Source organism: Gallinula chloropus (genome assembly GCF_964237585.1).
Source record: "Gallinula chloropus genome assembly, chromosome: 5".
Taxonomy (NCBI): Eukaryota; Metazoa; Chordata; class Aves; order Gruiformes; family Rallidae; genus Gallinula; species Gallinula chloropus.
This window is the reverse complement of record NC_140090.1, coordinates 17,062,799-17,089,053: the sequence shown is the minus strand read 5'-3', so window position 1 is coordinate 17,089,053 and position 26,255 is coordinate 17,062,799. Positions and strand designations below refer to the sequence as shown.

The following is a 26,255-nucleotide window of genomic DNA, read 5'->3' as shown; positions in this document are numbered from 1 at the left end:
GCAGGTCTGGGGGTTTCTCCATGCCAAATGCCCCCATCCTTCCTCATGGACACCAGGGACTGTGACCCCAGACGGGATCCCCTGTGATCCTTGTGTCCCTTAGGACAAGCAGCATGCAGGTCCTGCCATTCCCAGCCTCCTTCATCCTCTGGGGCCGCTTTGGCTGGGGTGGCCCAAGCAGGGAGGTGACGAGGCGCGGGTGACCCAGCGGCAGGGAGGGGACAGGCACGCAGTGGTGGGGAGCGGCGCCTACCTGAAGTGGAGAGAAACGGAGGGTGCAAGTGAAGAAAGACGGAGCGTCGCGGGCTAAGAGTTAAGAGCATCGATACCTGCGGGAGTGAGCACAAGGGCCTGCAGGATGTCGGAAAGGGAGACGATGCCCCGCGGGTACCGGTTTTCATCCACCAACACCAGGCGATGGACCTGTGGGCACAGGCAGAGCATCACAGGCAGGTTGGGAAGTGGGCGAGGCAAGGTAGAGAGATCTGGCGCTGGCACAAGTTGCCCCAGCTGCTCACTTGCTCCTCGGCGATGCGGTCGATGATGTCCTCCATGGTTTCGTGGGGGTAGCAGGTGAGGACCCCCTCCAAGCAGGTGGTGCGCTGCCGCAGCGCCTCCCGCACGCTGATGTCCAGGTTGTTGTAGGTCTTCTGGGCTGCCAGGTGCTGCGGGAGAGGTGTCCCAGCTCAGCACCCCACTGTGTCCTTGCACCCTGCTGTGCTGGCACCGAGGACAAGTGGAGCAGATCTGTGCTGGCACATGCATCGGTGCATGTGGGGCAGGTTTGCATGGGCATGGGCAGGTGGAGCACCCCACCAGGACAGTGTAAAGGGCCACACTCATGCCCAGGTGTGCACACACACACAGGTTACTCACAATGACATCGAAGCGGGAGTAGAGGCCAACCACTTGCCCTACAAGGAGAGACAGTGCAGGGGCTGAGGAGGGGGCCCTGGGGGCCACCCACCCTGCACCCCAAGAGACAGGCTGGTGGAAAGGTGGATTTTTGTCTGAGGATGGGGTCAAAGCCACCAGCAGAGCGAGATGGGAGAGGGGTCGTCTGTCCCCTCCCCAGGTACCAGCATCATTGATGACGGGAAGGGCAGAGACGCGTCGGTCCACGAAGATCTCCAGGGCAGTATAGACGGGGGCACTCTCGGGCACGACGGCCACGTCACGGAAGGTGCCGATGCAAAGCTCCTGCACTGTTTTCTTCAGAAAGCGTGGTTTGGGGATGGTGGAGCCCTGCAGTGGGCAGGGCAGGGCTGGGCTGTCATCTACACGCACCCCAGCATCCATGCTTGTTCCCCCCACCCCCCCCACCCCCCCCAGGTGTGTGCGCTCGCAGCCCCAGCACTCACAAAGATGTGGAGGAACTTGAGGATCCGCTTGTGCGTCAGGATGTGCAGGACGTTGCCTGAGATGGGCTCGATGACGGGCAGGCGGTGGATCTTGTGCTTGATCAGGGAGTAGACGGCGTCGAAGAGGCTGCAGGTGACAAGAGCATGGTATGGGGGGAGGACAACAGGGTGGCACCAGGGCACACACTGTGGGGTGTGCTCCCCCCCCCAGTGCGTGGGTGCTCACCTATTGCTTGGGGAGATGTAGACCAGCGGCTTGAAGGAGCCTTGCAGGTACACCTCTGACAAGAGAGAGAGGTGGGACAGAGGGTCCCCCAGTCCCTTCATGTAGCCCCTGTGTGACACTCCCCTCCACGCCCCCCGACCCCCCCACCCACTGATTTTTACCTCTCCAGGTCTCAATCTTGTGCTCCTCCACCTCGTAGATCTGAACCTGAGAGCAGGGAGAGGTCCTGGTCACCGTGGCCCCATGGGGCACTGCCCCCTTCCCTGGGCATCCCACCCCATCACCCTGGGCATGGGGATCACATCTTGGGTGCCAGGAAGAGGGGGACCAAGTGGACACCGGGCTGGCCCAGAGCATTCCCTGGTCATGATCTAGTGATGCAGAGGGGACCAGGAGAAGTGGAGACAATCCCTCCCTGCCCCATGTCACAGTGACACCTGTGCCCTCCCTGCCACACTCACCAGAGGTGAGCGGTAGTATCGGTGGAGGATGTTGATGAAGTCAGTGATGGTGAGCATCCCTGTGGAGACACATGGGGCTGGCAGCACTGCCCCCACCCCTCACTGCCAAGCAGGGGAAGGGGCCAAGTAGCACTGCCAGCACTCACCCACAAAGCTCTGTGTCTTGCTGTCCCAGAGCGGAGCTGCACGCACCCCGTTGGCCACCAGTGCCACAAAGGCTTTCTTGATCTATCACACGAGTGGGGAGTGTCAGGGGGGGTCCCCAAGCCCACTCCCCACCTTCCCATCCCAGCCAACCCCCTGCTTTTGTCACCTCCAGGGAGATGTCGAAGACAACAAGCTTGCAGCTGGTGGGCACGGCGTCATAGCAGCAGTGGCTCCTCATGAAGTGCATGTAGACCTCAGCATCAGGGCTCTGAAACTCAGTCTCTGGGCTCAGCCCCAGCACTTCATTGCCCAGCGTGAAGGTGACGGGTCTTGGTCTCCTATGCCTGTCCTCTTCTTCCTCCTCTTCCTCCTCCTCCTTCCCCTCCTCCCTTGGGCACAGGGCCTCTGGGAACCCTGTGGGTAAACCCACCCCAGCCCCAGCTGGTGAGCTGAGCTGCCAGGTCTCAGTACCCTCCTTTCTGGGGAGGAGCAATGGGATGTGGTGGGAAGGGGTGCTCCCCACAGATATCCACACACAAATACACACATCCCCCGCTCCCCAGTCCACAGGGGCAGCACTCAGCACTGCAGATCTCCCGGCCAGGGGCACCAGGAGCTGGGAAACAGCTGAGGAGTGGGGAAATGAGAGGTCTGGACAGGGTGGGCAGAGGACCGATGTGCTCACTGCATGAGTGATACCCCCCACACACACACCCCCTTGCCTGAGCGCTGCTGCCTGCTACCCACCTTCCTCATCGGGGCCAGAAGCTGCATCCGACAGAGGCACCTGAGGAGGCACAGAGTGAGGGGAGGTCAGCAGGAGCCAGCCCGGCCTCTGCCCCACACATGGGTGCTGCCTGCACCCACCTGGCTGCTCCGCCCCCCCCTAAGCCGGGCAGAGAGGGGGCCATCCTTTTGGGGAGGGGATGCAGGTTCAGCTCAGCCCCCTGATCCCCCCGCCTGCTCAAGACCCCCAGACTCTGCCTGGCCCCATGGCAGCTCCAGCCCGGGACTCTCAAATTGCTCCCCGACTCTGGGGAGACAGCGGGGGGTCCCTGGGTCCGGGCAGGGGATGGCAGACACACAGCCCCCTCCGGCTCCTCTCTCCGCTGCCAGAGCCCAGCGCATCCTGCAGCGGCTCCGCGCCCGTCCTCTCCCTCCTCCGACCCCAAGGTGTAAATCCCGGCCCCGCTTCCTCCCCGTGCCGGGAGCCCTGCCAGCCCCACCTGCTCCCGGGACCGGCTGCACCCCGGGACACCCTACAACAAGTGGGGCAGCCCCAGGCACGGCCGGGCGGCTGACCCCGTGCCCCCCCACCACGCTCCCCGGTCCCCAGGAGCCCCTACCATAACAAAGCGGGAGAAGCAGCCCCGGACGGCAAACCCGCTGGCAGAGCCGATGTTTAAGGAGCCACCCGACAATAACCAAGGCGCAGGGACCGGTCCTCGAGGCGCCCAGAAGCAACCCCGGGAAGGAGGCCACCATGTCCCCCACCACTCCCCAAGGGGCTGGGGACAGCAGGAGCGGGCAGGCGGGCCAGGCTGCACCCCGTGTCCTTGTCCCCACAGCTGCCTGGCTGCGGGAAGGGAACAGCCAGCCCCCGCGTCCCCTTGTACCCTTGTCCCCAAGCGGGGGGCTGTCGGGCCGGCCCCCCCCCCCCCAACCCGCCCCGGCGGTACCTGGGGCGCAGCGCGGCCGCGGAGTCGCTCCATGCTGACTGCGGGGCAGCGCTGCTATTCTGGGCCCGCGGCTGGCGGGGCCTTGGCAGATAGGGTGTCAGCGAGCAATGCCAGCCATGCCCCCGCCAGCGCCGCGGGGGGGGACGCGCACACACACACACACACACACGGAGACACCGCTGCCACCTCTGCCGCCACCCCGCAGCACCGGGCTGGAGGGGACGGCCGGGGCCATGGGGACAGCGCTGGGGACACGCGGGCTGGGGAGGGATGGACAGACGGCCTTGGGCAGAAAAGAACTGTCTCCCCACCCCGCAGAACCTGTCCTCCTTGAGCAGTGCTCAGCGCCTGCCAGGATGCGGCCCTAGCCAGGGATGGGGGGCACAGCATCCCCCAACTGCCCTGAGCATGCTGGAGGAGGGACAGATCCGGCCACGGGCTTGGCAGCAGCCAGAGCAGCAGGGGGCCCTTTCCCCTGCCCGGTATCCTGCTGAGACGCAGCCACCCCGGCCACACCGGGTCCCATGGTGGGGCCTACCCGCGCCTGCCGGGGAGCCTCCCTCCTCGCCCGCGGGGCCACCCCTGCTGCCCGCCCGGGCTGCGTTTCTATTTCAGGGGGGTTCACGTAACCCTTTGGCCCGCGGTCGTGACAGCCCGGCGGCAGCCACGGGTGAGCGGGCTGGGTGGCTGCTGGGCCGAAGGGAGCAAGTGGTTCTGGCTGACGCCGGGGAGACAGCTGGGCCCTGGGCTCTGCACCCCCATGGCGGGGGTAAGGAGCAAAGCCTCCGTCCCCTGGTGCTACCCCAAGGCAGAGAGGAAGAGGAGGGACGAGGCAGGGGGCTCAGCGCTGGGGCCAGGCCAGCAGCGCCGGGATGGGATGAAGACACAGCGGCTGCCCTGGTCTCTAGTGGCTCTTGTCCCGCAGCAGCGGGGGGTGGGAGGGGGCCGGGCCCTTACAGCTGCACCGAGCCGGGCAGCCTGGCTCCAGCGTGGCCATGGCCGGGTGCTGGCAGCAGGGAAGGGAGCAGGCATCTCCACTTTCGGCAGCTATTTTCAGGTGCTGGAGAGAAGCCGAGCAGCAACGAGATTGTCACCAAGGAGACCAGAAAAACAGGGCCCAGCTCTGGGTAGCAGGGGCTGTGGGGAGAGGAGAGGGGAGGGGAGGGCTTTCTGCACATCCCAAGGCCAACCCGTGGGGCTCAGTACCTGCCCTGGCCCTGATCATTGCCTGCCCAGCATCACCCTACAAGGCTTGGGGGGTACAACCCACAACCAGTAAGGTTTGGTTCAGGAGAACCAACCCTTCCTTCCCCTGCTGCAGAGCAGGTTGGGTAACCAATGGGGACAGGAGAGATCCCAGCCCCTATGCTGGAAGCTACTCCCCCACCTGGGGGTGGGCATGTTTACCTGGTGTGGGGCACCAGGAATGAACCCCAGCCCCAGGAAGGATAGGCAAGAGCAGGGTGGTTGCACAAACCCTTCCTGCAGAGTGCAGGGAGAGCCGCAAATGATGGAGGAAAACAGCACGATGGAGACCAGGAGAGCAGCTGAGTGTTAAACTTTAATAGAAATCCTTGGAAAACAAAGGGAAAACAGGAACCCAGGAGAAGAGCACCAGCCTGCAGTGCTTGCACAGCACACGTCACCAGGAAATGCCGACAGCCTCCAGAAGATGCCCCCTCCCCAGCAGCCCCCCTGTCCCCACGAGCAACGGGAGCTGCGCTGGTAGTGAGGGCAGGACAGTGGCTGAGGCATTCAGAAAGGATGAAGCCCGGCGGTTGGAAGTCTCAGGCCCTGCTTCTTCCAGTGGGGACTTTCCACCCTGGGCTGGGCTGCGGGAGCGGATTGGACACCCAGGGGCTCAGGACAAGGGCACAGAGAGACAGGCAGGGCAGGGATGGGCCCGTGCTGGCTGGGGAGGGGAAGGCCAGGCCGACTCCGAGCTCCGCCAGCTCCCCCACAGCAAAGAAACCAGCACCGCTCCAGCAGGCTTTAGGAGCAGCCTGGGACGAAGGCCAGACAAACCCACGCTGCCTCAGGCTTGGCCTTTATTTTAAAAATGGAAGTGATGCAGCTCTGTCCCCTCTGTCCAGTGAAACATCCCTCTCTCCCAACCACTCTGTGAGCAAGTGTGCGGCGCAGGGGGCTCACGGGCCCTGCTCTCTGCAGGGCCAGCTCCTGTCTCTTCCTTTGAGGTAGGTTGAGGTGTCCCCAGGGAGGGACGCTGGCTGCCCATGTCACATCACCAGGGCGGCATCCGAGAGGCAGCCAGCAGGTTTCTGGTCGGCTCCACCAGCGCACTTGTTGAGAAGTAAGCTCTGAGCAGAGCTGGGTTCCAGGCATCTCGTGAGGTCCTCACTGCCTGAAGGGATGAGCGTGCTGCAGGAGAAACCCAGTGCTGCTTAGGGACAACGAGAAAGGAGCAAAAGGGCCATGGTGCAGCTCTGCAGTCTCATCAAACGCAGCCCAAGATGAGGCTTCCAGGCTCACCCCCTCATCTCCCATCCCTGGCAGCAGCAGGCACCCCAACAGACATCCAAGACAACGATGGGACTTTAGGGTCACAGCTTGACCTCCCCACCTGCATGTAAACCCAGCTCCACCCTGGCCTGGGCACAGGAGCAGGAATGTCCTTTCCCTGAACTTCAGAGGCCAGGGCATGCCCCACTTGAGCTCACCCGGGTGACTCCTGGCCCTCCACCTCCCTGCAGGAAGCTGCCAGGGCCAGCAGCACCCATTCTGCAGCTCAGCTCTGCTTGGGGAAGCTGGCAGAGTGCAGCAGTCCCTGAGGCCTCACTGGGGCCAAGAGCCTCTGCTTACTGCTGGCTGCAGCATAGCCCACAGGAGTGGTGTGGGTCCCTGAGGGGAACATCTCATCAGCGTGTGGCAACCATGACAACCCCAAACATCACCTGGTCTGGCTGTCCTGGGCCTTGCTCCCATCTGATCTTGGTGAGCAGTGCCAAGGAGACATGCCCAGTGTCACATACATCATGCCAGCCCAACCAGCTGGCTCTCTGGAGAGTGGAGGCCTCAGGCCCCATGAGCCAACCTGCTCCTCTCCCCTCAAACAAAGCTGCTGGCCCTGCTGCCAGCTCCTGCTAAGGACACCAGCCTTAAAGCCAAGCCGCGAACATGACGCGCATCGCGGCCAGTGCAAACTCACCCCAGTCCACCCAGTTCCAGTTTGCTGAAGCTGTTTGATAGATCACTGGTCTTCTGAAAGAAGAAAGACTTTGGCAGCGACCACTGCAGGAGGAGAGAAAGACAACCAGCTGGCTATTTCAGTGGTGACAAAAAAACCCCGCAGCGCTCTGCCGTAGGCTAGTGGGCTTCAGCCTGAACCGCCTCACGCTGCTGTGCATCGTCACTGCCACCAGACTGTTCCCAGAATAGCAAACAGAGCAGCCTCTGCTCTCTGCCTAATGAATCCCTCTGCTGTAAGTGGGAGCAGAGTATCTCGAGGTCAAAAGAGTGGGTTTCTTTCACTGGATCAGGCATAGGTGTGACAGATGGAGATAGCTCCCTTGTGGAGGGGAATAAAGGGCAAGCCAGGTGCCAAATATACAGCGCCCAGTGTTCAGATGCAAAGCACTTGCAGATCTGATATACTGGGTGGACTTCACGATGGTGGGAGTTAGGGAAGAGTGGGTTTTTCCAGGCTCCCGGAGGCCTTGGAAGAGAGGGAAGAAGAGGGTAAACAGGTAGGGCAGGATCCACAGGAAGTGGAACAAGCAGGCTCCACTCTGTCCAGGCAAACAACCACCTACCCCCTCCCCTAGCTTGCCCACAGCCATACGCACCGTCTTGGCCGAATCCGTCCCTGCCCCGGTGTGGTATCCTTTGACACACCAGTTCTTCAGTAGCTCCAGACCTGGGAAGCGATGGAAGAGACAAGAAGTGAGAGTGAACAACCAAGTTTGCAGAGAGTTAAGCCTTCCCAGCTTGGGGCATGCAAATGTGCTACACAGAGTGACCTAACCGTGCAGTACATGCTATGCAACAGCAACTTGAACACGTGCCTGAGTCCCAGCAAACACGGGGTAAACCAAGGGCGTTCACCCTCCGTGTGAGCAAACATCAGCGAGTGCCAGCACGTGGGCTGCCGCAGTGCCTGCCTTCCTCCCAGGGAGCCAGACACACTGTGCAGCAGGCTCAGCTAAGCAGGAAAACTGGGGCAACACAGGATTTGCCAAATTAGACCAGACTGGCTGTCCCCCTGAGCCTGGTGCCTGCCAACGGCAGCACCTGATTTGGGCTGCACCGGTGAAAGTTCCTACAGTGGGAATGTAGAGCAGCTTTGTTAATCCCAGCCCTTCTCCCAGGGGATGGCAGCTTGGGCAACCTCCTCCTTGCACAGCACCGATCAGCTGCGGCATCCCAGCACGTCACCTCCTCTTGCACAGATCCATACAGAGCTCAATGTGGCCTGAGACCTGGTCTCCATCCCTGACAGGGACCGAACTCACCGATGGTGTGACTGCAAGGGACCCTCCCTCCAGCTGCACACAAAACTCCAGAGCACAGGGGAGGTCACCTTGAAGCAGAGTCATGTGTCTGCACTGAACAGGCTCCACTTCCTCCAAGGCCTCTGGCTAGTTGTCCCCACTACAGCCACGCTCCCCAGGACTGCTTCCTTCCTGTTTTCTCTTTTAAGAGCCTTAGAGCCACAACACAAACTAAGGAGCCTTGAGATTTAAGAACCAGTAGGCCAGGAACTTGATGCTGTCCAGCTGGAGTTACTTTGGTTTGCTATATGATACCAGCCTTGGCTATAGGAGGAATCCTTGCTGTCCAAACTCTGCTCCTCGGTGACCTTTCAGCAAGCACCAGGACCCTTGGAAGAAACCCCTACGTGCTGGGGGCTGGGGGAAGCAGAGCAGCTCAGCAGCTCTGCCCCTCGCTCTGTGCACCATCCTGGGCTTTGTGCCTTGCCAGCCAGGGAGAGAGGAGGGCTGCATGGAACACACAGGGCCAGGGGAGGCTGGGTTTTGCTCAGAGATGAAGAGCAACGAGGGAGTAGAGCAAACCTGCTGCTTCCAGGCAGCTGGAGCACTGAAACAGCACCCCAGCCTGAGCAGCAAAGTTCTCTTGGGTGCACACGATGACAGGATCTTTCTTCCAGCTGACAGGAGAGCATCCAGCAAAGGTATTAGCGAGGCAAAGGATGACACATGCTGACAGTGCAGCTGAAGAGGGCTATAAGGTTACTGTCTCTCTGTGAAAGCCCGTTACTGACTCTTTTCATACTTGCTTTAACATCAATGAGAGGTGACAAAGGCATTTCCCCCCCTGTACCACAGCCAGACTAGGAACACACATACAGCTGCCGCAGTGGAGGGCCAGCTCCTGCAGAAGCCTCTCCAGCTAGATCAGATGCTGGATGGAAAGCCCCGAGCCACAGCCTCTTTCTTTTTATGCTCCCTAACCCCTCTCACACCAGGTTTCTCCTGGTTCTCCCTCCTAAACAGCCTCTCCCATTGCCTTGACCGAGACAGCCCTGGGCAAGAAGGAATGGGTCTGGCCCAGCTATCCCTCATTAAAGGGCGGGTTTTATTAAAACACACAGCCATGTCCTGGAAAGGTGGGAATGACAGCTTTCTAGTGTTTATGGAAAATCTCCGTGGCATGCTGACAGTTCTTCCTCAATTAGAGACCTGGGAATAAGCCCAATTTTCCCATCACTTCACAGATCACCTGTAAGGAGCAAAGCCCAGCGACTCCAGCTGTTTCTCCCTCAAAAGAGGGTGGAGCAAAACCAGAGCTACAGGTTGAAGGCAGAATCCCAGCCTGCTTTCGGCTCCAGGGCACCTACAATTGCTGTTGCTGCATTTACCAGAGCAGGCAGCACCTTTGATCAACTCAGAATAAGCTTTTCCTGCTATCTGAAGCAGCGTGGAGGAGAACAGACTTCCTACAGCTAGTGCAGACGCAGGCAGCTCCCTCTCAGTTCAGAAGCCCCTCACGCCTGCCAGTGGGCAGCCTGCCTAACACGGGTGGCTGCGCAGAAGGCAGTTACCTTTGTGTTTGTTCAAGTAGTATTTGAGCTCCCACTGGGTCACCAGGATGTTGAAGTAACGAGGCTGCTCGAAGAAGCGCAGGTACCGCGTGGAGACGTGGGTGGGGAACACCCGCTCGAACTGCCCACGCCGGGAATACTCGTCCTCGGTCTCCACCAGGACGCGAACGTCGTCTGGGGTCAGGAGGTCCAAGACTGAAGAATAAAAATCCTGCAGACAAGAGCAACCCGGGGTCAGGGAGAAGTGAACTACGTTTTGTTGGCCCCTCTGCCCACCTCTCTACTCCTCAAACCTCTTTGGGCAGAGGTCTACTTGTGTCAGATCTCTGGGACACAGGCCACGTGTAAAATGAAGATGTTTATGCTCAGTGGTGTCAATACTGACAGTGCAGAGCTGAGGAGATGCCCAGTTCTGCAGCCCAGCCTCTCCTAAAGACATTGCCAGGGGGCACACCAGGGAAGTGTCCCTGCTATCCTGCACAGGGCCAGTGGGCAAAGGCTACGGGAGCTGCGCAGAGACACAAAGAGGAAGGGACAGTGCTTAGACCTTGTTTGGGGACTGGTGGGTAATGTGCCCCTCAACATGTGCCTATCTGCACGTAAAGATGAGCCAGAGCAGCGGTGGCTTAAGCAAACACAGCTTATTTCTGACCAGCTGTTACGTAACCCAATGGAGCCCAAGCACTCCCCGTCATCTGGCTTTCTCCACAGAGGGACACAATCTGGAGAAGGGACAAGGGACAGACATGAGGGACTGGTTGTGACAAGTCCATGTTAATAGGGATTGTCAGGATGGTGCAAGTATCAGAGGAGATTGTGTCATACCTGATCAGGTATCTTCTGCATCAAGTAATAGGCCTTCTTCATCTTCTCTGCTATGAAATGCTCAGATGCTGGCTTAGGCTTCTCCTTCAGAGCACTGCCCAGACTAAGGACACAAGAAGAGGCAGGAGAACATTTAAGCGGAGAAGACAAGTCCTGTCATGGCAGAACTGCTCCCAGCAACTTCTGTGCGAGCAGTGACACCCTCAGGAAGATGCTGTGGAGGACAGAGTGCTTTGCCCAAGGATTTCACTGGTTCGGAGACCAGTGATGCACCCATAACCTTGTGCATCAGCACAGGACCCAGGAAGGATGCAGGCAGGGGAACTGGGAGGGCTCTGCCAGCTCCTCACTGAGGCATTCCAGCATTCCTTCACCTGAAAGGTGAACCATCACCCCACACCCATATCAGATGCAAGGGGGCCACAGACACACTGCGACCTGAGTCACAGCGCTTGAAGCCTTGTGGGATCTCACATTTACATCCCACTTGGAACACAGGTTCCTAACTGTAACAACAGGGCTGGGGGTAGGAGTACTTGGCACCGGCCCTGTGCAAGGAAGAAGAGAATAAAAAACTTCCTCCTGCAACACTCAAGAACTCTCAAGACTCAAATCCAGCTCCACATGCCATGGGGGATGCCGGCCTTTTGTATGATCTGACCAGCAACCATCTAAACTATTCTAAACACCCAGCTTAAACATTTGGGGATGCCAGAGGCTGGGAGATACTTGTCCAACACCTTTTAGCACTTGTATCAACACAGCTAATTTGTTCTGCTGCTGCAAAAATAATTAGTCATGTGTGGATCCAAACAGGAAGAGCAGAGCCTTGAGGCTGTGCCGCATGGTGCTCGGGGAACATAGAGATCTACTGGGATTGTGCCCATACACAAAAAAACCCCTTCATATCCTCCCCAGGGCAAGAGCTGTGGTTAAGCAAGCTTGCCCCTGGATGCAGGAACTCTGGTAATGGATCATCTGAACCATGTTAAGGATCCACTTAATCCCCCGCAGGTCCCTCGGAGGACACCTGCCCTTCAGCACCTCCGCTGCAAGCCGCAAACAAGCGAGTGATCAAAGCGCCGCAGATGAGCTGGCGAGAGCTCCCCGGCTGGAACAGGCCTGTGCTCTAAGCTTCTCCCTTCGCTGAAGGCACAGGGCAGGCGGAGGGCAAGAGTCCCATCTTTTGGCGTGCCCATACATCACTACGTGCTGATACTCATCCCAGCAAGCTGCTCCTTCAGTGACATACAGCCAGCAGCCACTCTGCTGCAGGGAACAGGATTGAATTCCTTACCATCGCCAGGTTTGAAACCAGCGTAAGCCCAAGCTGTGATGAAACACAGGAGGAGCTGGGGCCTGGGTGGACACATGCCCAGGAATTAGCTTCGTGCAGGAAACATTCACGTTAACGGCGAGGTAAAGGCCGTGCACACCCCTACGCGTAAGTCTACAGCCTCTGACACCTGCAGTCCTGCCAAAGGAACAGCTCGCTCCAGCCTCTGCAAAATAACAGGTGCTCCTCTTGCTCAAGGCAGCAGCACGTCAGCCCTGGGGTAGAAGGTAAGCGGATCCAACCCCAACACAGCCGGCCAGCCCGCCGAGCAAACGGAGAGGTGGTGTAGCTCAGCATCGCGCTAGTGCTGGCAGAGGGAAGGAGGAGAGAGCACGACTCAACTAACTGCAGAGCAAGCACAAATTACACCGGCCTCACTTCCAACTATGGACCTGCAGAGAGGGCAGAAATCCTTCTGCCTTGAAGAGACCGGAGGAGCCAGATACCCAGGCAATGATGCAAGTCCCTCTGACCCATAGCTGAATGATCAGCAAGAACAGAAGCTCAACAGCACATAAACCAATGTTCGCTGGGCTACAAGCAGCCTCCAGATGAAATCCCTCAAGAAAAAGCAGCCTGCCTTGCCCTGCTGCTCTGACAGAGAAGGGTGCTGACCTGCAGGTAGAGGCACTTCCCGTCTGTGGCCTTGAGACCATGCTGTCCGCGCTGGGCAGAACGAAACCAGCAAGGTTGAGGAGATCCCGGATCATCTGGCCCTTGATGCTCACATCCAGTGGGGAATTAGAGTGGAGGCTGTGGGGAGGAAGCATCACAGCAGTCTGAGTGGAGTGCTGAGCCCCACAGCACTAAGATCACTCCCTGGGTTAATACCGACCAGGATACAAACCCCAACCTGTTGCTCACCTCATCACAGCCAGCTATGAGACACTGAGAGAAAAGCCCTGACAACAGCTCTTTGAATGGGGGCTCCCCACCAGAAATGGGTCACTTCTTTCCCCTATTTCCTGGCAACCCATCCCCAGAGCGCTGTGTGGGACCCCCACTCTCGCAGGGAGGAGAGGCCAAGCTCAGGCACACCGCAGCTCCCGGCCCTGCCTGGGTGCTGTCAGCAAGCGAGGAGCGGCGCAGGAGGCAGTGGAGACGCTCAGCGCTTCTGCCCACGCAAAGAGAAGAAATCTGTGCCATCACCCGTTCCCTACACGACACATCCCTCCCTGGCCTTCCTTCTGTAATGCACTCTTCCCTGGCTCTAGCTGGAGCATGCCCAGGAAAGCGTTCCGAGCTGCTGATGGATGCTGCTTTCGCAGAAAGGGAGGACACTGATTCCTGCAATCTGGAGAGGGAGGCTTCAAAGCCCACAGTCTTTCAGCACAGGGTACATCATGAGCCAAATTCACTTTGTGCTAAAAGAAGGGCCGTTTCCCGCTCCGCTGTGGTTCAGAATCTGCTTTACCTTGGGGAAATGTTCACCTCTAAGATCCAGGGCTTGAGGTTTTCATCCAGCATTATATCAAACCCGAACAGCTCATGGCAACAATACGGCCGCCGCACGTACATCTTCACCAGGCTGTTAACGTAGGGCTCAGATCTGCAAGCCAAGGAGAGAACTCTTGTTTCCAACAGGGAGACAGCAGAGCTGGCTGCTCGCAGCACGCGCTGATGGTTCTGAGAGCGTATGAAGCCACGTGCTGCAAGAACGGGTGGGCTGAGAGACTGACACAGGCCTGCGAGCAGCTGCTGTGCTGCGTCCTGAGCATCCCTGATCACCTCTGAACACAACATCCAGCCTATATCACAGGATCTGCCTTCTCAGCCACCCTGACCAAGCAGGGGAGCAGGTGGGAAGCTGGGAAGAGTGTCAGATACACTGAACCCCACCCTTGGCTGCCCCCCTGCATTGCCCACTGGCCCAGGAAACGTGAGGTCTGTTTACGGTTGCAGCTACTGCAGCATGAGCATTAAGTAACAGGGTGAAAGGAGGGATCCAGAGAGAAATACTGAAGCCAACAGCAGTGGGAGCATTTAGATTAAGAGCAAAAGAACTAGGCTGAGAGATACTGGAGAGCTGGAGGGGTCAGGGTGCACCCCACAGCCAGGCACAGAGCAGGGGGTGCCAGGACTCACGCAATAATGGTTTTGATAACGATGTCCTTGATCTTCTCCCAGATGGCCTCGCTATCAACTCCCTTCTGGGTCAGGTAACTCCAGAGTGCTTTGAGTGCCCTGGGAGAGAGAAAGCAAAGGAGGTAGTTTGGCAGCCCCTCACTGCGCAGCCCTGCTAAGGGAGGGAAAGCAGCAGAGGGGAGCCTCGACAAAGCTCTTATCTGGCACAACCATCCCCCTGCCACCCCCAGACCCCTCAGGCTCCTGGTTGCTGCCCTCCCCAGCCTGGCCCCTGGTCTTGTAGGCCCAAGCCATAAGGAACATAAATCTGTCATAGACTTGTCCCAGCACTGGAGTAATAGGTCCCAAATTAGCACACGAGCAGGGTATGTCGGGCCCGATCTTCTCATCCCTCCCCCTCCGTGTCCTCAGCAAACCTCCCCTTCCTGCAGGCCTTCCCCCGCAGCTCAGCAGGAATCCAGCAGGACCCCTGTAACTCTTTTAGCTCAGAGCCCTTTCACTGAGGCTTTGGGGGTGGAGAAAAGACTTTAAAAAACGTGGAGAACAAGATGGTATGGGAGGAGCGTCTCTGCTTTTGTAGGAGTTTCCCACAGCACACCGAATGCTGCAAGCTACCCTGACACCGAGCCAAGGATGCTCAGATATTGCTCAAGTGAGACCATGTGGCTAATGGCCAGGAACCCAAAGGTCACGCTTCCTGCATACGAGATGGAGTGGATTACAGCCACTCTCATCTTTAACATGGGAGCAGCCACCTTTGACTTGCATGGCAGTACCAAAAACCCACACAGTCCCATCCCCGTGGGATTGCAACTGGTGGGTGACAGGAGACCCTTCTCAACGTCCCAGCAGAGGAACGGACCGGTGTGCAGCCAGTCCAGCTCTGAGAAAGCCATCCCACCACAGCAAACCACCTTCTGCAGCTCCCTGTGAAGTGAGCCAGTCCTGCCCAGGCCCATGAATTGAGAACTCTATCCCACACTATTTTTAAAAGCGTTCAAACACTGCCATGGAATCAGAGACAAGTGCCTGGGGCCTTGGATCAGCCCACCCATGGGACAGCAGGGAACAGAAACTCCTGCAAGACTGCAGCCCTCCTCCAAAGGCCTATAAATGGCACTGCTGCTCCTCTTCCCACCAAACAGCACAAAACCTATCAGTTTTACACCAGGACTGTCCCTTTCTCTGCCTCCACAGGGAAGTCAAGAGCGAGCTGGTCAAAAGCCACCATCTAGCCAATTTAAGCATCACAATTACCCATTCAAGTTGTTAACAGCAAAACAATCAGATTCTGCTTTAACCACATCCTGTCGCCCCCACAGAGGGCAAGGGGCTGAAGGGGCCCAGATGAGAGCAGCTTTGAAGCAGGGAACAGCAGAGACACAAACAGGCTAAACAGCAACCACAGCCCAAACAGCAGAGGACAGGGTGAGTCAGAAGCCAGGGAGACGGTCCAGATTCCATGACAATAGCCCATGCCAAAATCCCTCTGCTCCCCCGCTTTCCCCAAGCAAGAACAGTTGATACAGGAATTGCCTTCAAGTTTTGGGTGGGAATGCTGAAAAAGGCTGACTTAACAGGTAATGGAAAGAGTGGCCCTGTGCCCTAAAGCAGCACACCTACCATTTGTGTCCCTGACAAGCAGTCTCATCCGAGTTGGACTTGTACTCTGTGTTCTTCTTGTTCACACTGTAGTTGGTCAAGTGCACAAACTTGTTACTGAGGCTCTTCATCGAGGAGGAGTACCTGGTGATAGGAACACAAGCAGTCTGTGCTTGAACGGGCAGCCCCCAGGCCCATGGGGCAGGGAGAAACTCTGTTCTCATCTCAAACCAGTCTTGGCCCCCCTCCAGCCCTGCTGCCTCCCTTTCCCAGGCTGCCTGGAGCTCTCTGTCCCCATGGGCCCAGAGCTGACACAACAAAGCACAAGGCATGGAGCAGGCTGCCTTGGGGCAGTGGGATGCAGTGCCACCCTCACAGCAGGTCCTTAAGAAAATCATCCTGAGAAGCAGCATCAGTGAGCGAAAGCACCGACTGAACTGCAGCCCCCATCGTAGTCAAAAGTGGAAGAAGCTTCCCAGTTTTTGGCACACCAGCTCTTGTGCAGTCTGAAGCACAGAGAGGATGTTTCAAGACCTGCTTTACACTGAGCTGATCTTGCCTTGGGGAAAGGGGAGGAATGAAGCATCCTCTCACATTCCCTTTCACCCCTGTCACCTGCAGTGACACCCGTGTGTTTCCACACTGCTTCTTAAGCTTCTTAAGCTTTGGGCACCACTGTGAAGAGAACAACTGTCTCCAGCCCCAGCCAAGGCAGGTACCATGGCCACACGTGCCCCAGCACTGAGGCAGCCCCCCAGCATTGCTCTCCTGCACAACCTACTTGCAGCTAGCAAAGCGAACCAGTCCATCCTTGAACAGGTAGACCCTGAGGGGATCGTAGCAAGTGACATAAACGTAGATCCTCAGGTCGAACTTCTTCCCTCCAATGAGGTAGGGTTTGTGCAGGTATCTGTAGAGGGAAGAGTTATTATTTCCATGTGCAGGAACATCTCTGGCCTCCACCTAAGAAGGCTTGGAGAAATCAGGGATCAATGCAGAAGCCTTTTTTGCACGTTTCCATATTAAGTACAACACAGTAAAAGGGAGAGAGAAAGAAGCTCTCCTATGCACAGGGAGATCCTGCAGTGCCTGAGCAGCATTCCCTTCTGCTTAGTTCCATTTTGAAGAGATTTTCCCCACCACAGTAGCTTTTTCACAGGCAGAAGGCTGATGGCAATATTCAGGAATGGCTCTAAGTCACGCAGTGCGCCACAGATGGTTTGGCTCAGTGAGCAGAAGCAGCTGGAAATTTTTGTCCAAACCATTTCATTATTCACCCCAGGAGTTCATGATATTCCACAAGGATAAGCTTATCCTCTGCAGGGAAGCAGCCAGGGAGAAAGAACCGTCAGGACAACACAGCAGCTCCCTGTCTGCCAAACACTTGGCCGTTTTCCCGTCCTCACAAGAACCTTCCCAGAAAGCGGCGTCAAACCAAGATGAGCTGTTCCATTTTTCTGCAGAAGGGGAGCTCCTCAAAGTCCTGTTATTTCATGAAAACCCTTTGGCCAACATTCCACACACAGAGAGGTGCTTACTGCCCCATTCTGACTTGGATAGGAACAAATCTTTGACAGCTGCCGCCCCTGCCCTGGGACTTCTCTTCCCACCGTGCTTGTGAGCACTGGATAAGGTTTGCTTCTGTCTAAAGATGCCAAACCTCAGAGTACAAAGCAGTGGGAAGAGGATCACAGCAGAGCTGAAACTGGACCACTTGCCACACAGCAGCTTCAGAAAGCCTGTGGAGCCAGTTTGTAACCAAGACCTCAAAACTCTACACTGAGACAGCAGCACTCTGGTCAGCCCAGCTGCACCTGACAGAGCCAGACTTCCAGCAGCAGCATGACACTCAGGCAGCAGCAAAGTTTACAGATGCCAATCAGGTGCTTCTGCTCTACCAAACAATGGCATCAGCCCAGACCTATGCAGAGAAACTAGAAACTAGGAGGTTCCAGGCTGTGTGTCACCCTTGTTTTCCTTCACTTACCTCTGTACCAGCAGTGGTCTCCTTTTGGGGAGCTGGCTCCATTTGTGGATGACCTGGATTCCAATCCCTCTTGCTGACGCTGGCTGCAAAACACAAACAAGAAGGGATCAGATCTTCTCCCTGTTGCTACAATGGGACAAAGGAGGGAGCTCTGCTTTGCACTTACTGGTTTCACAATCCATTTCTGGCGGCTAGCTCCTTCCTCCCACGCCTTCCTGAGTAATTTGATGTCCTGGGGCAGGATGAAGGACTGGGGGAAGAAGTTAAACTCCTTTTTCCCACAGCGAGCCTGCATCTTCAACAGGTTGCGCCACAGACGGTCCTTTCTCCCAATTTGAAATGAACCAGGGAAGTGGTTCAGCTGGAAAGGAACCCAGGTGCTGTGAGATCTCCCTGCTTCCCCACCTCCCTGCCCGCTTCTTGCTGCTCCCTGGCCAGAGATACATCCTTTCTGAACAGAGTGCCCGCTGACACTCTTTGCTCCCCTCCCAGGACTGCACCAAGACAGAACCCACTGGCTCCTGAAGCTTTGCAGGGACAAACACCTGCATGGTGACCCACAACAGCTACAAAGCCAGCAGCTGCCACCTCATTCCTTCTGATACAGCTTGCAGGGCACCAACCCTCAGCCTCTGAGCTTCCTCTGGCAGAATCCTCCACCCCAGTGGTTTCCCACTTCCTTCTCAAAATGAATGCCAGACTTGCCCATGCAACACAAGCTCTGTGGGCAGAAAGATCCCGTGGCAGGACAGGAACAGGGCTGGAGGCAGCTACCTTCCAAGCCTGGATGCTGCCTCAACGGAGCACCACAGCTCTCCAGAACAAAAATGAGTGTGTGACAGATACCAAACCTGTGGTTCCTCACATGTTCCCCAATCCGTGGGCCAGTCCCAACCCTTCTGTGACCTGAGTTACACACCCCCTCCTCTGGCTGCACTGGCAGCCACTCAGTCCTGCCAGGGGAAGGGTGGCTTTAACCAACAGCGACTGAATTCAGACAAGCTGCCAAGTGAGCAGGGCTTGGCTACAGCCTCGCTCTGTACAAGAGCCACCCTCACAACATGCATGCCTGCCCAGCTGTGCCTCTCTCCTGAGCTGATCTCCCAGCACAGGAATGCCAGGTGCCATTCCCTGGAAGGGACACTGCAGGGACATCCTGCACAGCAAACACCTGGGTCTGATCACACTCCCAACACACTCTCCGTGCACGTGAAGAGAGATCAGCCCAAAACATCCCCTACCTTCTGGTGCTCCCTGATGGCTCTGAAGCTGGGTGACTTCATGTGGTGGCCCCAGCAGCCCAGCCAGTCGTTGCTTTCTGCAGGAAAACCAGAGAAGTCCATGACCAAGTACCCTGCCACCCACAGCAGCCTCTCAACCCACCAGCACCACATGCCCTGGGCTAGCAGAGGTGTGCCAGGGATGCTGCACAGCAGTAGCACAACTGCAAAGCTGCCACACCAAGGGCTGTGAGTGGGGTCCAGTTAACCAGGTGGGTCATATTCTTGCAAACATGCCTGGTGCAGTGATTTGGGCAGACACAAGGTCAGAGGAAAGGCTCTAATCCCCCCAAAAAACCTGACTTCCCTGCTTTCCAGCACATGGATGAAGCAGCTGGCAAATCAGCGCTGCACTGCACAGGGACGTGTAGGATTGAAAGGCTTCCTAGGTCCTGCTCTGCCCTGCTTGTCCCATTATAGCCCCAAAATGGTCTGTGCAGGTGTCACACACAGGAGCCCCTGAGCACTGCTGGGAGATCGAACTCCAGGGTACAAATCACAGCTGCAAACCCTCAGTGCTTCCCCAGCCCCCTCCTACACATCTCCTCAGCACAAGATCCCAATCCCAAGAACTCCCTGCCTATGGTCAGAGAGGATGGCTTCTTCCTCAGCCCACGGGGACAAGGGACAGCAGTGCTGGGGGTGGCACCAGATGAGTGCCAGCCTCCTTAGAGTGGCAGCACCATCTAGAGGCACAGCTCGAACAAGCCGGAGCACAGCTCTGCTGTCCCACACGCTGCCTCAGCTCCTGACAACCCAGGAGTAAGTCCTTGTGGTCCATGCCAGGGACAAGCCAAGAGGGAGATCAGGCCCTGCCAGGACCCACAGTGCTTGGATACTGCGGATCAGACAGGCAGAAATGTCCACCCAGCATCCTGCAGTGCCCAGCCTGTATTGCTCCAGCTCTGCTCTGCACAGGCAGCCTGCCTTCCTGCACCCATGGGCTGGAGGTGAGGGAGGACACGACGTGTCGGGTGCTTCCAGCCTCCCACAACTTACTTTTGCTGACTCTGAAGTGGGACCTGCCAACGATTTGCTTCACTATGTTTGGTGTGACCGTGCACATTTTCCATCGCAGCAGCTTCCTCTGCTCCCAAGGCAGCTTTTCCACTAGGAAGGCAGAAAGATAAGGACAGAATGAAAACAAGCACGATACCCTGATTTTCTACAGCTGCACTCAGAGCAATTCTTATGGTTTGCTGCAGAGGCACCAGGCCTTCAGAGGATGGTGTATAGCCCCTTTCACAGGGCTGGGGGATGTTGGAACATGTGGTGGCAGCCAGACCCACGCTCCAGGCTGCAGGAGCATTTTATTCCAGTCATTTGGATGGCTCAGCAGGGCTAGGTCTGATCATGGGAAGGTAAAGAGGAGCTGAACCTTTGCTGCCCAGCTCCTGCCTGTGTGCCAGCACCGCTGCTGGCTGTGTTCAGCTGGCTGCTCCCCCCCTGCACTGCAAGAGGTCCCAGCTCACCTCTCTCATCCCGAGTGCTGAAGTAGATGGTTGGAGGCACATTAGGGAACAAACTGCAGACAAGAGCTGGCTTGAGCACTTTTTCCTGAGCCTCAGCAGGCTGGGCCAGGCACTTGATGCAGCTCCTAGGAGAGATGAAGCGGGAGGCATTCAACTAAGGGTGAAAAGTAGCAATGAGGAGGAAGGACGAAGCCAGAAGGAGCCTTGATCCTGGTATCAGGAATTCGCATCACTACAATGTGGTGCAAGCAACGGGCACTAAGAGCAGTAACCTAGCCTGCACTGACAAGAGGGTGAACTTGCATTGCATAAATGGACCAAGTGTTGTAACCCCCCCCAACCCCGACTGCATTTTGCCAGGGCAAGGGGTGAAGTTTGTTACAGGACAAACCCTTTAACTTAGTCCACAGGAACAAGAAGTAGAGATTGTAATACATGTATGATCCAGCTGTTGTAACCTTCTTGGTGTTGGTGTGCTGGAGGAAGAGGGCTGAAGTTGTACCCACTGTACATACACACACCTTCTTACCATGGCAGCTGCTAACACCAGGAAGGAAGGGCAGAATGTCTAACACACCCGTTAAAGTTGTGATGATGCTAAAAGTAGAGTTTATAATTAAGGAATATTCAAATATATGCCACTGCAGGCAGTGGAAGAAGCCATGCCAAAGCAGTCCAGTAAGGAATGAGGACCAGCAAAAGAGAAGGAACTGACCCTGATCTCCCATGTCACCCTGGTGTTGCTGAAGGGGGTGAGTGTAGCCTGCACTGCAGATGTTTTCCCCAAGTCTTCACATACATACTTGTCTCCCAGGTGACTTATGGCATGATGGAAAGGAGCAAGTTGTCTGTCAGACAGCAAAGCCTGAGGCAGCTCTGGTGCAAGGGGCTGCAGAGCTGCAAGGACCACCAGCTTCTGTTGGTGGATGGGCAAGAACAGGTCCCACAAAGGTCTGCCAGGAGTCACAGGGGCAGGGCTCGGATGACCACAGTCTGACCACTCCTGCCCAGGGAAACCCCCTACCCAAAGCCAAAGAAAAGCCCAAGCACTGAAACTCGTTTCTAGGAGGCAATGCTGAGACACAAGACCCCAAGGAGCTTTTGCAGTCTCTGCCCCAGGACATGTTTGCTCTGCTTCATCTGCCAGGCAGTAGCACTGCAACAGCCCAATTTAACCCAGCAAATCCAAACCAGCAAATCCAGCCCAGCAACCAGCAGTGAAAGGAAGACTCCTGCTTTGCTGTGGCACAGGCACCCTCAGCACTTTGCAGGCCACTGTCTACAGCAAGAGCGGTGGCTTTGGGTAGGAAGGAAGCTCCTTTGGGTTGGGAAGCCTGTTGCTACTTTCACTCCATTCCCCCACGTGCTACAGCTCTCCTCTGTCACCAGGGAGGACAAAGACAAGTTTGGGCAAAGATGCCAAGTTCAGTGCACTATTTATAGCTACTAACCTGGATCCAGGAGCTGCAGAGCCACTGGATGACACAGCAGTGACAGAGGAAGCGTCCGAGTCACCTGCAGGAGGGGACAGACTCAAGGTTTGTCTCCATGGCAAGTGAATACACTGGAGTTAGGAAGGGAAGAGAGAAGACAAACACTCCAGGGGACAGACCCCTCCCAGCTGCCCTGAATCCTCAGATTCTGGGGTCTGTTCACTAACTGGTGGCATAAAAGGCAGGGCAGGGGGTGGAGCAGAAGCCCTGCACAGAGAGGAGCAGGACAGTGGTGAATCCTAGCCTGCTCCCCAGAGGAACCCACTGCAGTTCCTCCTTGCTGCTAAATCGCTTTCGGGTTCAGCACAATCTCGAGGTCATCCTGAACTGACACCATGAATGTACGACAGGATGGCAGCTGTGCTCACCCCCAGCTCCCAGACAGCTCCCCACACTCCCCACCCTGAGCAGGGAGCAAGGCCATGCCCAGGGAACCAGCACTCACTGTCCTCGTCCTCCTGACTGCAGCTCTCGTCTAGGCCGTCAGGAAGTTCTTCCTCCGCTTCGTCCTGGGGATGGCTCAGCTCCTGCGACTGCTCAGCAGTGACACTGAGACAAAGGACGTCACATCAGAAGGAATGGCATGTGCTTTCCAGGGCCAAAAGACCCAGAAGCCCACAAGGCAGCATGAGATGAAGTGGGCAAGAGTGGCAGCACTGCCCTCCGTGCTGCTGGTGTACAAACACTCATTCCAAGCCAGCAAGACGGAAGCCCCAGGGCACATTGAGAAGGAACTTTTTCCAGAGCAGCCAGAAAGAAAGAGGCACAAGGACATTCTCTCCCAGCAGGAGAGCATCAGCTCCATTTTCCCTTAGGAACCCAGGAAAGCTTCACCCAACATACGAGCTGGGCCTGCCACAGGAGGCAGGGCCCCATGACTGTAGGAGCAAGCTAGAAATGCCACTCAGCAACCCCATGCTGTGGCTGAAGGGGACGGTGGAGGGGCCTGGAGCCACCCCGAGAGCCTGTGTCAAGCTTGGGGTGGCAGGAAGGCTCCCCCTGCACCAGGATGCCACAGTAGGGTTTTGCTTGGGCACACAGCCCATGGCTATTCTTATGGCCACCCCCATAGCACCCATAGCACATCCTCTCCCAACACACACAGATGCAAGTGTCAGCCCAGCCCAGCCCGTCCTGCCATGACCTCCCTCCTCCTCCTCCTGGGTCCTCTTACCCAAGTTTTTGTGGGAATGCAGCCTGGGACCATTTCTGCTCTTTCTCCAGTTGGATGGTGGACATCTGGGTGGCCACTTCAGAGACGGCAGCAAGGTGTGGAGGCTCCACATGACTGTGCCCAGCGTGCAGGCTGGGCGTGCTCACAGGCTGGCAGTGGGCAGAGGCAGCACAGGGAGCCAAGAGATGGCTGCTGAGAGGCTGGGTGCAGCCGGCGGCATGGCCGGTGCCTGCAAGGCTGGAGTTACCACTGAGGCAATGGCTGCCCAGCTCCCAGGCCTGGGGAGCACCCGTTTCTTCCAGGCCGAGCTGGGCTGTGATGTGCTGCCCCCACCTGCTATCCCAGTCGGACAGGCTGCCCACCTTCCTAAGGGCAGAGCTCTCTACTTCACCCCCAAGGCAGGTGGCAGTCTGTCTGGCTAGCTGCTGCAGAGCATCCATTGGGCTGCTCTCTGGCCCCTTGGCTTTCAAGCCCCGCACTCTCCTCTCAGCATGGTTCCACGAGCACCGGTCCTTCCTAAGGGTAGCACCGCTGGGCACAAGGGTCAGGGAGGGGACTGTGGTTTTCTCCAAGACAAGGCTGCTGCTTTCCACTGCTCCATTGACCAGGCTGCCAGGGGAGCAGTCCCCATCGCCCTCGGAGACAGGCCAGGGGGTGGCAGGGAAACTGTGGGTGTTTTTCACCTTCCTGATCTCCAGTGGCTGCAGCAAAGGCACTTTAGTACTGCTTGGCTGTAGGAAGGAGCTGTTATTGAGCACAGGTCTATAAGAGCTGGAAGCCTGCCGAGCTGAGCTAAGGGTAGAGCCTTTGACCCCAGCCCCAGAGTGCTCCTCTGGTAGTGCAGGCTGCAGGCAGGGCTCCATCAGCACAGAAGACATCACCCTTCCTGTGGCAGAGCCAGAGTCTGAACAGCTTTGGAGAGGAGTCCAGCAGGGCTTGGGTCTGAGGCAAGAACCTTGGTAGAGCAGACTGCTCCCACCCAGGTCCAGGCAGGGCTGCACCAAGGGTAGACTCGGGAGGGTGTCTTCACCGGAGCATGTGTGGCATAGTGACAGTGAATGCAAGAAGCAGGACTGCTGCAGAGGGATCCCTGAGGGCAGCAGGCTTCGACCCTGCAAAGCACTCACACACGTCTCTAAATTCCAAATGGGTTTCACCTGCTGCTGAGCGACGTGCCAGGCCCAGCACGGCTGAGTCCTCCCTGGCAGAAGGGTGCCAGACCCCAGCCCGATGCTCTTCTCCTGTCTGGGGCACGGATTAGCCTGCTCCGGTCCTGCAGAGGCCATGTAGAGCCATAGCACACGAGGCACGAGTGAGTCAGTCATCTACAGCGGCATCCTGGCTGGCCTGAAACAAGACAACAGCAGGAAAGGCACTGTTAAGCCTGACAGGGCAGAGCACCCGTCCCAGCACCCCAGGGGACAAGCAGGGTGAGCTGCTTTCCCTGCAGGATCAAAACCCACACTGGGCTCCACAAAGGTCTCCTGGGACCAAGTCAAAGCAAGAGCTGGCACCTCACATGAAACCAGAGGATGCGAAGGACAGCTTAGAGAGGGCCCTGGGGGAAGTGCCATCCGCAGGGAAGCTTGTACCCTGCAAACACACAGGGGTGTCTGGCTGCCAGCCAGAGCTGCAGGGCAGCAGCCCCAGCTGAAAGGACAGGCTGCCTGCCCACCCAGCTTGGACCCAGTGTGGCAGCCAGGGTCCACTCTGCCTGGGTCTGCATCTCCAAACTGCACCAGGAGCTCCACGACTGGCTCTCCCAATTCCACCACAAGCCCCAAAACACCTGCTGCTGCTTCTTCTCCCCACATCTTAAAGCTTCAGCTCCCAAGGCCACACAACTAGGTGAGAACTTCAGCCCTTGCTTTAGAAAGGAACGCATTCCTCACTTTTGTAACCTGGTGGAAAAGCTGAGTGAGGGCAACCTGAAGAGCTTGGGACTGAGAAGGCAAGTAGGAGCTAACACAGGGCTGTTCTACCATCTGCACCTTGATTTCCAGCAAAGACTGGCAGTACCACAAACTCACATTTCCCCCTCAAGAACAGTTCTACAGAAAGGACTCTTGCAAGAAGCAACTGGCAGACCACAGGGGTACAGACATATGGGTCCTAAATCCTCCTAAAAAGAACTACTGCCCCATGCCTCTAAGATCCTCTTGCCTGGGGAAAAGGGAAAGAGAGAAGAAACCACACACCAGGCATTTGTCTTGCTTTAACACAGGCCTGGATGGCCCGGGGATAGGGATTTGTATCCCAGGCTGGCTGCTTGGCTTGCTCTTCCACTTTCCACCTCTCACAAGCTTGCATGGTTAAAAAAAAAAAGTATAAAAAGAAAGGTAAGCACAGCATCAACCACCACCCTCTCAGTTCTCTTGCAATGCACATACACACTCGTTTCTCACACGAAAATCAGGCCTGGGCTGCGGCAGCTGTGGTGTAGCTGGGAGGCCCCAGGGCTGCTCTGTAGCACCATGACAGTGGTCAAGACCCACCACAGGGCTGGGACAGACAGTCCCAAACCCCCCACAGACCTACTACACTCACCAGACCCTCTCAGGCCGTGAATTGGGCCCCAGACTCAAACTCACATCAGGTCATCAGCACCGCAAACGGAGCCTTGTGCAAGGTGGGAACTTCCCACCCAGGATCCCACAGGAGCTATAGGTCCTCAGGGAGAGCTGCTTCCCTGCCAAGCTCTGCAAGGAAGTATAGAAGGGGTCAGGTCTGCTCCATGCCCATGTCTGCACTGCTTGTAGAGTCACGCTGAGCTCTCCTGATGAGGAGGGGGTGGCTGCCTCCCTCTGAGCTGCAGCCCGGAGAGGCTCCGAGTCCCAGGGAAGGGAATCCCATGCGCTGAGCTGCACTCGGGCTGCCGGATCGCCACCCGATCCTCGACCCGCCGCAGAGCCGGCTGTGTTGTGACATTCACAGCGATTAGCACAGAGCCAGAGGCTGCGTCTCGGATGCCGCCACCCGCCCGGCTCAGGTTTCCCCCAGCAAATAAGGGAGCAAAGATGGGTTTCTGCAAGACCATGGCCCCAGACACACCCCAGGGCACAAGTGTGCTCGAACCACAACCCAACCCCAGCACACCAGTGAACCTAC

General features: G+C 57.2%; 3 protein-coding genes across 3 annotated transcripts; all 3 read right to left on the bottom strand.

The window, feature by feature from the left end:
• Nucleotides 1-140: 140 nt before the first annotated feature.
• PRKAG3 (protein kinase AMP-activated non-catalytic subunit gamma 3) lies at nt 141-3,912 on the bottom strand. Its single transcript, XM_084264765.1, has 12 exons — nt 3,875-3,912; nt 2,943-2,982; nt 2,362-2,609; nt 2,195-2,276; nt 2,049-2,107; nt 1,749-1,794; nt 1,588-1,642; nt 1,362-1,488; nt 1,080-1,245; nt 877-914; nt 519-665; nt 141-423 (listed from the first exon to the last, which is right to left on the bottom strand). Exons 1-12 carry the CDS (start codon nt 3,905-3,907, stop codon nt 307-309), a joined length of 1,158 nt encoding a protein of 385 aa, XP_084120891.1. The 5' UTR covers nt 3,908-3,912; the 3' UTR covers nt 141-306.
• Nucleotides 3,913-5,416: 1,504 nt separating this feature from the next.
• Nucleotides 5,417-23,043, bottom strand: LOC311192987 (tubulin monoglutamylase TTLL4-like; the record flags this gene model as incomplete). The annotated part of the gene is made up of 18 exons (XM_084265680.1): nt 5,417-6,253; nt 7,041-7,123; nt 7,678-7,748; nt 9,894-10,104; nt 10,719-10,821; nt 12,670-12,807; nt 13,469-13,603; nt 14,140-14,238; nt 15,763-15,885; nt 16,523-16,651; nt 17,729-17,811; nt 17,895-18,089; nt 18,970-19,046; nt 20,008-20,118; nt 20,481-20,605; nt 21,932-21,995; nt 22,419-22,522; nt 22,979-23,043. The coding sequence occupies 18 exons, from the start codon at nt 23,041-23,043 to the stop codon at nt 6,112-6,114; spliced, it is 2,058 nt and encodes a 685-aa protein (XP_084121806.1). The 3' UTR covers nt 5,417-6,111.
• A 100-nt stretch (nt 23,044-23,143) lies between these two features.
• LOC311192986 (tubulin monoglutamylase TTLL4-like) lies at nt 23,144-24,472 on the bottom strand (the record flags this gene model as incomplete). Its single annotated transcript, XM_084265679.1, has 1 exon — nt 23,144-24,472. One exon carries the CDS (start codon nt 24,470-24,472, stop codon nt 23,144-23,146), a length of 1,329 nt encoding a protein of 442 aa, XP_084121805.1.
• Between the last annotated feature and the right edge of the window lie 1,783 nt (nt 24,473-26,255).